General features: G+C 44.9%; 1 protein-coding gene across 2 annotated transcripts in view; it reads left to right on the top strand.

Moving 5' to 3' along the window:
• fnbp4 (formin binding protein 4) overlaps positions 1-12,523 on the top strand; it is a 44,112-nt gene that overhangs the window by 22,546 nt on the left and 9,043 nt on the right. For both annotated transcript variants that reach the window (XM_060838691.1, XM_060838692.1), the window contains 8 exons: positions 1,938-2,046; positions 2,232-2,555; positions 3,143-3,377; positions 4,318-4,439; positions 4,591-4,695; positions 4,808-4,941; positions 5,847-6,025; positions 9,533-9,873. In XM_060838691.1, coding sequence (XP_060694674.1) covers positions 1,938-2,046; positions 2,232-2,555; positions 3,143-3,377; positions 4,318-4,439; positions 4,591-4,695; positions 4,808-4,941; positions 5,847-6,025; positions 9,533-9,873 — 1,549 coding nt within the window. The remainder of the gene's footprint in view (positions 1-1,937; positions 2,047-2,231; positions 2,556-3,142; positions 3,378-4,317; positions 4,440-4,590; positions 4,696-4,807; positions 4,942-5,846; positions 6,026-9,532; positions 9,874-12,523) is intronic.

Genomic DNA, 12,523 nt, shown 5'->3' on the forward strand with positions numbered 1-12,523 from the left:
TCGCACCTGAGAGCAGTGACGTTTTTAGTAAAATGCCTAGTAAAAACATGTGTCCACAGTTTCCTTCAAAAGATGGTGCAACAGGTGTTGTCATTGGTACAAGTAGAAAGGCAACACTCCTTTATCTCGATTAAAGTGATGCTGGAAAAGCACAGCATCCGAGGAGCAGGAGACTTCACCGGTTTCCTCATTCCCCCCCCCCCTTACCCCAGTTCCTAACTTCTAGCTCAGCACTGTCCTCATGACCTGTCCAACCTGCCAATCTCCCTTCCCACCTATCCACTTCACTCCAGCACCCCCCCCCCCCCCCCCCCCCCCCCCACACCCCACATTTGTCTCTGGAGGCTACCTGCCTCCATTCCTGATGAAGGGCTTTTGCCCGAAATGTTGATTTTCCTGCTCCTCAGATGCTGCCTGTGCTGCTGTGCTTTTCAAGCACCACTCTGATCTAGACGCTGCTTTCCAGCATCTGCAGTCCTCACGTTTGCCTAACACTCCTTATCTATGCAGTTCTGGGAGTCGTTGCCTAAGATTTGTGCCATTGCCTTCAGAGAGGAATATTTACTTTGTATTTACTACAAGTCAGTTGTTTTTGAAGGCTAGCCGTTAAGACAGTATGCTCACCACCAAGGTGGTGCTTTAGGGTTGATTTTTGGGATATCACAGAATTTGTCTGTAAGTTTATAGGAAGGTATTCAAGATGGTGGGGGGGGGTGAAAGAAACGAAAATTGGTGTCAGCAAAATTTAAATTAATTTACAGTCGGTAAATAAACCCGAAGAGCAAAGTGTGAGATTAAACAAAATTTTTGTTTGCAAAGGCAATCAACAAGAGAGGTTTTGGTTCGATAGTGAGAGTCACAACACTTCAATGCACCCTTTCAATTAGCTTGAAGATTGTCACGCTGCCCCCCCACCCCCCAGTGAGAGGTTAGAGTAGGAGCATGCCTGTGTAACTTGACCCATGCAAGCTGGCAGCCATGACTGCTTCAGGTTTCGCAGGCCCACAAGTTTACAGCTCATGCCTCCACTTGGGTTTCCAGCCATCACTTCGAGAAGTCCTGTCTTATACCTTCAATGGAAGAGCCACCACCCCAGTGCCTTGATTACTCACTGTCTGCAGTCACAAAGCTCCAGTTTTAAGTTTCGCATCCTGTATTTAGGAGCAATATGCTGACTAGGTATACAGTTGGATTTATTTACAGCAAAGCTATGGAAGGTTGAATTTCTTCTTTATTATAGCTGTGTGGCTTCTGACAGATGAGGTTTTTGACCATTTCCACTCCGAACATAATGGGAGTAAACCGTTCAGCCCCTTAAGGATGTTGCAGCTTAGTTGGTCATTTACTTGCTCTGTTTTCTGAATTGATTTTCAATTGAGCCCAGTTTGTTTGTTTTTGTGTAGGCAGAAGGAACTCTGGGGGAAAGACTTTTTAGCATCACACCACCCCACCTCCAATTTTAAGATTCTGTCTCTTCATTCTGGTGTTCCTTGATCAAAGCAAAGAATTTATCCTTTCACTTTCATCATTTTAAACTTGTCAATTGGATTGCCCTTGATCTCTGTATTCATGAGACTGCAAGCGTAGTCTGCAACCCACCCACAGAATTAGATTCTCTTCATCATGGTTTAATTCTGTGAATCTGTACTCCATCTCTGTAAGGCCAATCCATTCTTGATATACTCCAAGTGGGTTCAAGCCAACATTTTAAATAACTGAGATAACTTGCACATTGAAACCACAGAATCGGATTATGTCAGGACTACCTATATAATATGTAGAGGATGAACAGCCTTTTCACGATGTGCAGCAGTATGGGTTTGACAGTGGCTCTTAAAAGGGGTTAGCAAGATCATCCAGTTCAGGCAAGGTGTGTTGCCACAGAATGTTTGAACAGTGCCGTGAGGAAACACGCGTTACCATGTGTTGTCTTTCAGCTCCATGACCCTGTCCGCTGGCGAGGTGGAGAGTAGTTATCAGCACACAGGCGTCTATCACCATGACCAAACTGTGACAAAGCCAGATGGCAGAAACCTGAAGAAGAAGGTAGGGGTGAAATAAGGTGATACCTGTTGCTTTTCTGCAGGGCAAAGGGGCAACAAAAATAAAATCTTGTGCGGAAGCCTGCATTTATTTCGGTGGGGCCACTGATGTCCAGGTAACTTTGAATTGCGGCCGTTCTGGTTCCTTTGTGTGTCATGTCACCAACCTGCGATTTTCTGCTTCCAAAGGAAGTTAACGAGAGCGTGTTTGCACTGGCCAGCGAGAAGGAGGAACGTTCTGGTGTGGCTGCGTCTCTGTTGGCTCCACTCATCCCTGAGGAGGTGAAGAAGGCTGAGGAGAAGTGGCGGAAGAAAATAATTTGCCAGGAGGAAGAAGGTGCTGAGGAGGACAGTAACAAGAACAGCAGCGTCGTACCTGCACAAGAAGCAGCTCAAGAGGATCGTCCAAGTTTGAACATTGGCCTGGAGAGCACAGAGGAAGAGGAGGCTGTGGAGAAAGAAGAGGAGGAGGAGTATACCCGGGAATTGGAATTGGTACTGGAGAGGAAAAAGGTGAACTTTGATTCTGTTGAATTGATGCCAATTGTCGTAATTTAAAAAGAAATTGAATTGTTTATGCTTGGCAAAATTAAACTACCATTTGTAATCCTCAATCAATTGCGTATTGATTTGAAACCACTTAGTAAAGAAGAAGTTCTCTGATTTACAGCAGAGTAGTGTATGGTGTACCATAATAGAACATTAGAGGTTGAAGTGTTACTCTCAATACAGTGAATGATGCCACTGAGGATCAGCCAGTGTTTACGCTTTGTTTTAATTTGGAATGAAATAATTGATCTGCAATGAGATTATGGACTGGTTGCTGGGACTGGACATCTGGCAGGGTCAAGTGTACAGAAGCATATTTCAATACATCGATAATCAATCTTGTCCCAATTTTGCCCAGAATAAAAGTGAGCTTGCCTGCATGCTAAAGTCTACCAGAGTGAGAAGTGACACTGAAGATGATCTTTCAGTTTCGCAGCTGGTCATCGTGGACAACTTCCACAAAAATTAGTGATAGCAAATGTTGCTTTGCATAACTTTGTTGTAATTGCTTTTTTATATCAATGGTCATAATTTGTACCCTGTGCTTACAGGCAGAGTTGCGTGCACTGGAGGAGGGCGATGCCAGTTTGACTGGCTCTAGCCCTCGCTCTGATTGCAGCCAGACATTAGCACAGGAGGGGCAGGTGTCTGAGAACAGCAAACATGTCCACAGGAAAGGGAAGTGGCAGGCACTGGTTCGTACCTTCAGTCCCGAGTCTGCCAGCCATACTTCGGATAACCTGGAGCATGAAACCACCCCAGAGGAAGCACACCGTCCTGAAACTGGTAAGTGGTTGGAGAAACTTCTTTCCAAGAGTCCTGCCCCGATCAGGCTACGAAGCTAGGCCTCTTGCTCCCAAATGTGGTTAGCACTGCAAGGCCGCATTCATAAACCCCACCAACTGTCCACCTTGCTGCCCTAGCAATATAGTGTGCTTTCATTTGTCGCTGTGTACGCCCTCTAGATGGGACAATACCGGGCTAGCAAGCTGTGGCAAATACAGACATTCATAAACCAGCTCAGGTTTGTGTCCAGCAGCATTTATGGTCACCTTCGCAACTCCTGGTCCTGTTATTTCTGTAAAGGTGCCACAACAGTGCTGTATTGTTTAACGTATCCAGCCTTTAACATTTTTGGCCTGATTCAAAGTGAAATGATCACAGTTTCTTCATATCAGACCATTTAGAAGGAGCTTGCCACAATCAGATACTCTCAGGGCAAGGGGCAATTAATGAGTAAGCCCCTTCCTAATAGCACCTTGGATTCAGCTATCCTCCTTGAGTGTAATTGGGTAATTGCAAGAAATGTTGGCATAGGTCAGCAACACCCTGTATCCTGTGAAAGCTTCGTTTAAAAGTATAAATGAGTATGAGAGATTATGCTTTCATACCAATTTTTATGGCTCTAACGATCAAACAATGATTCGCACTAACTAAAACCTTTTTCCACTTTGCCCATTAGATATGAGTCAAGACAGTGGACTAATTTCACTCTGCTCCTGAAACCAGCAGAAAATTAAGCAGGAATCACAATATAGCAGTCGTTTTGACAGTTACAGCTTGGCTGATTGTTATAGGTTTAGGCAAGAAGGGCTTGGTTTGAAAGAAAGTGGTTGAGTGTTGTGTGTGACTTTAATATAGCAGAGAATTGAATGATTTCTAAAGCCTCCTCGTCTATGCTCCTGCTTCACAATTCCACTCCCCACCATCTGACTTCTCTCTGCAGTTCCTGAAAAGCCGGGCGTTGATCCTGAGGAGAGTGACATGGATCTTGAAGGACCTGCAGAAAAGCAAGTAGCTGCACCAAAGCTACCACCAGAAGAGAAGGATGACCGGGGTGAACTAAAGGTGAGAAGGCCAAAGTCCAGACTGTGCTGGCAGTATAGCTGCCCTATAGTTTAACTGCCCTGATTGTCGCCTGGCTTATTGTGTGATGAGATGGTCGTGGGTGGGTAGCTGCAAATATTCGAACATTAATGCTGACTCATGCTCTTCTTAGTTTCAGATCGCTGAATTGGCAAACACACTCTCCAGTAAACTGGAATTCCTGGGAATTAACAGGCACTCTATCTCCAACTTCCACTTCCTGCTGCTCCAGATTGAGGTTTGAGACTTGACTGTTCATTCCACACGGAGTCTGAATTGCTGTTTGACATGTTCAGAGAGAGCTGCTTTGTCCATCTCTGTGATTCCATTATGTCTGTCTTGGGTTTCAGACTCGAATATCAGACTGGCGAGAAGGAGCATTGAATGGCCAATACCTGAAACGTAAACTGCAGGAAGCTGATTTACAGATTAAACACTATGAATCTAATGCATCCCCAAAAGGCTGGTCCTGCCATTGGGACAGGTACGCACTCTTCTACTTTTTCACCTTTCACCTTTGACACGTGACAACCGAACTGTGACCTCCCCTCCCCATCTCCACATGACGACGTGGCAACAGTAGTTGCAGACTGCCAGCTCACTGCTAATTTGGTAATGAACCCGCATGTATACAAATCCTAAAAGCAAAACCAAAATCATTGGACCAGCCTAAAATGTAATCCTCAAAATTTGGCCATTTCTCTTGCTGAGGTTTGATTGTTGAAGTTGAACAGATAGACTGCTCATATAATTGTGTTGAGTAAGGGATTAACAATAAAGGGGAAAGGGGCGGGAGAGAGAATGCGCATGCAAGAAATGTCTGCGCTTTGCTGGAAATTTCTGAGATGGAATTCCTGAGCCGACTGCACAAGAGAAAGAGGGACAGTGCCTCCAGCAGCAGCTACGAGAGAAGACCAAGATTATTGCCGGAAGCTCAGGTCAGAATTATTTTCTTTTCTCTTACTACAGTTTCCTGTATCAGTTAAATATGTAAATGTGTTTTAATACATATATAAAAATTACTGTTTTATTTTTCAGCTTGAAGAATATTTTTTGCATCAATTCCTTCCTTGTTTGCTTCTAGATTAATGCGGATGTCTGAGTTACCCATCAGACACCCTGCTCAATGCCACCGTTATCAGGCAACAATTTTCTCACACCAAAAACAATGATAATTGGGCCAAATTTTTTAAAAGGCACAAAATATTAATTTAAAATACAAACCAAAATTGAATAGTGAGGTTTTCATTAACCTCTGCTTTTCCTAGTCAGCTAGGAGCAAGAGGTTTGAAACCTCCTAATGACAAAAAAAACTTTTTTTTTCCACCTCTGGCAGGGTGTGCCCGCAGCTGCCCCCAAACTAAGTGTGTCCTTTCTGTCACGCCGTAGGGAGCACCGGCGCTATTTCTATCTCAATGAGCAGACGGGCCAGTCACAGTGGGAGTTCCCTGATGTGGATGAGGAGGATGAAACGGCTGAGTGTGCCTCGAGCCTGAATGCTGGCAAGAGCGTGTTCTCTCCCAACGCTCCAGTGAAAGAAATGACTGCCTCAATAGGTGATCCGACAGGTATGGGGTTTTGCTGTCATCTGTATCTCTGCCTTGAGCTTGGTTGGCTTTGTCCTGCTGTTTGTGGCCAGAGCATACCTAGCAATGTTCCAGGTTGCCGGTTAGATGCCAAGGTTGTAGCTGAAACAACTTGACTAGAGACACAGCTTGTCTGGAATGTCAGTCTTCAGTCTTGCTGGAATGCCCTCAGGTCCATTGGCCTTTGTCTTCAGCCGCTCCTTCATGTCACATGCAGTGAGTCGACTTGTCATAGGACTGACATCTGTAATGTTGGTGACCACAGCAAGTGAATAGTGATGGATCATCTACTTGGGCACTTGTGAAGAATTTTATTCCTGTTGGTTGTCTAATAATTCACCATCATTCATGACTTAACATGGGGTAGTACTGCAGAGCGTAGATCTCATCTGTTGACTGTGGAATTGCTCAGCTCTCTCTGTTTGCCTTGCAAATGGTTCTGTGTTGTAGATTAACCAGGTTGAAACCTCCTTTTTTAGCGGTATTTGGTCTTGTTCCTGGTATACTTTCCTGCATTTTGCATTGAACCAGGTTTGACAGTAATGATAGATTGGGGATATTCCCGGCCTTGAGGTTTATGGGTTGTGGTTGAATGCAGTCCTGTTGATGGCCTGGCTTTAAGTCTGCCATGAAATGAGATGGGCGGCATCCTTCACATGCGGTGATCCCTCCTACCATTACAGTAATGGACAGGGGAGGTGGCAGCTGAGAGACCATGTCACTCACTGGGCTAGTAATCCAGAAACTCAGGCTAATGTTCTCGGGACATGAGTTCAAATCCCGCTATGGCAGATGGTTAAACTTGAATTATGTAAAAGTCTGGAATAAAATGTTAATGGCGACCAAGTCATCGTCAATTGTCATTAAAAACCTATCACTAATATCCTTTAGGTAAGAAAATCTGTCCTTTACCTGATCTGGCTTACATGTGACTCGAGACCCACAGCAATGTGGTTGACTTATAATCTTCCTGGTGTAGTTAGGAATTGGCAATAAATCCTGGCCTATCCAGTGATGCCCACAATCCATGAATTCACAAGTAAAGGTGCATCCATGACGGGTACCTCGGTGAGAATGAGGTCAAGTAGAGTTTTCCATCTTTCTCGTTCTTTCACTAGCTGCCCACTGTGTAGCAGCTTATCCTTTAGGGCTCGGGCAATAGTGGAAGCAGTCTTGGTGATGGACATTGAGGTTCCCCGACACAGTGAATTCTGTGCCCATGCCACCTTCAGTCCTCCCTCCAAGAGAATGGGTCCTTCTGTTGAGTGTCAGGTTTAGATCTGTGACTGAAATGCTGGTTTATGGAAGATCTCTGGACCTACATGGTCTCTGGAAGCAACGAGGATGCTGCTATCAACCTGCTGGATATCTGTATTCTCAACGGTAGGAGATCGCTGCAAGAGGTCTTCCTAATAGATATTCTCTGGAGCAAGTAGGCTTGAACTTGGATGTTCTGGCTCAAAGTTAAAGACCCTGCCACTTCAGTGCAAGAGTTCGAGTTCCCCAGGAGAGTGACCTGAGCTCTAATACCTTCAGCTGCTTCATCACTGAGCTTTCTCCATTATAATTCAGAAGTGGAATGTTCACTGATGGTTGCACAGTGTTGTATACAATCCGTACCTCCTTAGATACTGAAACAGCTCATGTCTAATGTAACAAGGCCTGGGCAATATCCAGGCTTGGACCGATGTATAGCATGAACGTCACTTGCTTATCATGTGCCAGGCAATAACTGTGTGGCAGATAGGAAAGAATCTAGCCATCTCCCCATGACATTCAATGCCTTCACCATCGCTGAATCCCCCACTATCAATAATCCTGGGGGTTACCATTGACAGGAGACTGATCTGGACTACTCATGTTATTTAATATAGCCACCAGAGCCAATCAGAATCCTGTAGTGAATAACTCACGTCCTTGACTCCCCAAAGCCTAACCACCATCAAAAAGGCACAAGTCAAGAGTGTAATGGAATGTTCCCCACTTGCCAGCGTAAGTACAGCTCCAATGACACTCAAGCTTGATGCCATCCAGGACCAAGTAACCTGCTGGGTTGGCACCCCATTCACCACCTTCAATGTTTCCTTGCTTTGCCACCAACACACTGGCAGCAGTGTGGACCATCTACAGGATGGATTGTAAGAACTCGCCAAGCTATTGCAACAGCACACTTCAAATCCACAACTTCCACCATTTTGACTTGGAAGTATATTACCATTTCTCGCTTGTTGGGATCAAAATCCGAGAATTCCCTCCCTGTTGGTACTGTGGGTGTCTCTGCACCAAATAGGCTGCTGTGGTTCAAGAAGTTACTTCACACTACCCCATAAACATATCTTTTTAGCAATCTCTGCATTGTGTGAATCGGTGTTTTAGCAATAAGATTTTGTGAATAGTTAATGAGCTGTACAAAGTCTGAAAATACATGTAGCCACCCTCCAGATAGTGTGCAACAAGTCCCAGGGACCACTATTGTCAAAGTACCTTACTGCAGCAGTGTTATGCTTTTTTTTTTAATCTGTACTGGCTCTCTACTTTTTTTTCCCCTGCCCTTTTATTGTGTGTCTCAAAACATCTCGACCCACATCATTGGTTGTGCATGATAGAATTCCTTCAGAACCATAGAATCCCTGCAGGGTGGAAACAGGCCATTTAACCCAAACTAATCTATGCTGACCCACCGAAGAACATCCCACCCAGATCCATTCCCCTACAATTCTATGTTTACCCCTGGCTAATACACCTAACCCACACATTCCTGAACTCTATCGGCAATTTATCATGGCCAATTCACCCCTTACCTAACACTACGGGCAATTTAGCATGGCCAATTCACCTGACCTGCACATCTTTGAATTGTGGGAGGAAACCGGAGCACCCAGAGGAAACCCACACAGACACTGAGCGAATGTGTAAACTCCACGTGGACAGTCACCCAAGGTTGGAATCGAATCCAGGTTGCTAGTGCTGTGAGGCAGCAGTGCTAACCACTGAGCCACCGCGCTGCCTTTATGTTTCAGTACATGAGCAGCTACAAAGCTAAGTACCAGAACCGCTTCGGAACTGTTTTTTTGTGTGTGTAAATATATATTGTGTAAAGCAATGGACTTGCCCATGTCAGTGGTACCGTGGTCCAATTCCTTGTAGATATGGAATAACACAGCATCTGTGTGATGAGATCTGGAGCTCATTTTAAAAGTAGTTTTTCAATTTTCATGCAAAGTTTCCCCACTGCTTCCAAGTGAAATCCAGATGTTATAATTCTGAATTGGAAATGTGTCGTAGGGAGTGATGATTTTTGAGGAAGTGTGGAAACGCCGTGTTGTGTAGGTTGGAACATGGGTTGTGTATTTGGAATTTAGGATGATTCTGTCTGTGGACGCCAAGCCCGGTTGGTTGCTGGTATTCTAGGATGGAGTGACTCATACAGTAATTGTGCTCTTCCTATAGTTACTTCTTTGCAGTGTAACTGTTTCCTCTTGCATTCAGGTACGATGCATACAGAGCTATGTGCCAGCCAGGTTGCAGTTTGTCAGCCAAATAACACTGCTGTAAAAAGCAGTGCCCAACCTCCTCTCCCTCCTCTTCCTCCTCTCCCATTGGATCTTCCTCCTCCGCCTCCACCTCCACCTTCCTCTCCTCCCCCACCGCCACCGCCACCACCACCACCACCGCCGCCTCCTCCCAGTGATGATGGGGATATACAGGAAGTGGAGATGGAAGTGGAGAGTAAGGAGCCACCAGCACCGGGAACAGAAGAAGATTGTTTGGAAAGATCCCTTCTTAACATCATTCCAGTGACAGTAGTTCAACCTCCAGCAGTAAAGAAGGTAGAATTGCAGTGTTTATTGAAAAAAAAATTGTACCTCTTCCTCTGAAGGCTGCATTGGTTAATAGCTAAAACAGAATGATACCCTTCTGCACTAATCCCATCTGCCACCACATGTTCTGTCTTCCTGTACTCCCTGCCTGTTCAGGTAAGTACCTCCTAAACACTACTATTGTCTCTGCTTTTGCCCCTTCCCGGGCAGCACATTCCAGACACCTATAGATCATCCTGCTTTTCAAATTGGCATTAACGTGACTGACGAATTGTGGACATTGGATAACACGAACTTTCTACTGAGCGATTTTTCTATCACGCATCTACTACAGCGTGATTTTCTGTAGTGATTCTCCACAGCTCATTTACTACAGCGTGAGGTTACAGAGGAATGCAACTGTCTACTTTATAGCAGAACGACCTGCACCATGCTGTGTGGAAAAAACACTCCTTGCACATCTCCTTTAAGTGTTTCCCCCTCTCACCTATGTCCCCTTGTATTTGACATTTCCTCCTTGGGGCAAAGACTCTGACTATCCACTCTATTCAGTGCCGCTCATAATTTTATATACTTCTATCAGGCCACCCCTCAGCCTCCAATGCTTCAGCAAAAACAAATAAGAGTTTGTCCAACCTCTCTATATAGCTAATATACTGCTATCCAGGCAACAGCTACAATATGATTTTCCAACTTTATACTCAGCGCCTGAACTGGGGAAGGAAAATATACCATACACTGACTTCACCACCTCATGAACGATTGGTGCCACTTTCAAGGAGCTACGGTCTTCGACCTCAAGGTTTCACTAAATGAATGTTCCAAAGGTTCATGCCATTTACGGTATACTTTCCTTCTGCATTTGACCTCCCAAATCCACCACTTCACTGTTATCTAGATCCAAATCCATCTGCCATTTCTCTGCCCAACATTCTGTATCCTAACTTCGTCATTATCCATAGCTCCACCATCTGCAAACTTGGTAATCAGAACAACCCCATTTTTGTTCAAGTCATTGTAATATATTACAAACAGCAGATGTCCCAGCATTGATCCTTGTAGAACACGGCTGATTACATATCTCCAGTCAGCAGAAGCACCCCTCCACACTGCCCTCTGTCTTTTATAACCAAACCAGTTTTGTGCCCAACTTGCTAACTCACCAGGGATCCCATGTGACTTCATCTTCTGGATCAGCCTATTATAAGAGACTTGTCAAATGCTTTACCAAAGTCCATGGAGACAGCATCCTCTGCCCTCATCAGTCATCTTCGTCACTTCCTCAGAAAACTCGATCATGTTTGTAAGGCAAGACCTCCACTGTGTAAAGCCACACTGACTGTCCCTAATAAGTCCATTCTTCTCCAAATGCAAATAAATGCTATCCCTAATAATCTTCTCCAATATGGAACGTAGAAAAATACAGCGCAGTACAGGCCCTTCGACCCTCGATGTTGCGCATACCGAAGCCTACCTAACCTACACTAGCCCAATAACCTCCATATGCTTATCCAATGCCCGCTTAAATGCCCATAAAGAGGGAGAGTCCACCACTGCTACTGGCAGGGCATCCATGAACTCACAACCCGCTGAGTAAAGAATCTACCCCTAACATCTGTCCTATACCTACCACCCCTTAATTTAAAGCTGTGTCCCCTAGTAACAGCTGACTCCATTAGCGGAAAAAGGTTCTCACTGTCGACCCTATCTAAACCCCTAATCATCTTGTACACCTCTATCAAATCTCCCCTAAACCTTCTTTTCTCCAATGAGAACAGCCCCAAGTGCCTCAGCCTTTCCTCATACGATCTTCCTACCATGCCAGGCAACATCCTGGTAAACCTCCTCTGCGTCCGTTCCAATGCCTCCACATCCTTCCTATAGTATGGCAACCAAAACTGCACACAATACTCCAGATGAGGCCGCACCAGAGTCTTATACAACTGCAACATGACCTCAGGACTCCGGAACTCAATTCCTCTACCAATAAAGCCAGGTACGCCATATGCCTTCTTCACAGCACTATTTACCTGGGTGGCAACTTTCAGAGATCTGTGTACATGGACACCAAGATCCCTCTAATTTTCCGACTGCTGATGTAAGGCTCACTGGCCTATAATTTCCTGGATTATCCCTGTTGCCCGTCTTGAACGAAGGAACAGCATTGGCTGTTCTTCAGTCTTCTGTAACCTTCCCTGTGGCTAAAGAGGATCCAGTGATCTCTGTCAAGACCCCAGTAATCTCTTCCCTTGCCTCCTTCAGTAGCCTGGGATAAATCCCGTCGGGCTCTATAACTAATCTACCTTAATGTTCTTCAAGAAACTTAATACCACCACTTTAATATTGACATTCCCAGAGTTCTCCTTGGTGAATACTGGTGCAAAGTACTCATTAAGGACTTGACTCTCCGTGGTTGGCTCCATGCAAAAGTCACCTTCTTTGTTCTTGAGTGGGCCTCCCCTCTTCTCAGTTTCCTTTATTCTCCTCGAGCTTTGTTTGATTACATCAGAGCAACCCACGACCTCAGAACAGCTTACATGCTATTCTGCAGACAAAGGAACATTAGCTGTCTTGAACTGGGCTCTATCTGGCCAAAGAAAATCATTGTAATGGATTTGAGAGTCAGACATAGACTATCCTCACAGGTTCTGTTACTCCA

This window comes from Hemiscyllium ocellatum, chromosome 18 (assembly GCF_020745735.1).
Source record: "Hemiscyllium ocellatum isolate sHemOce1 chromosome 18, sHemOce1.pat.X.cur, whole genome shotgun sequence".
Lineage (NCBI taxonomy): Eukaryota > Metazoa > Chordata > Chondrichthyes > Orectolobiformes > Hemiscylliidae > Hemiscyllium > Hemiscyllium ocellatum.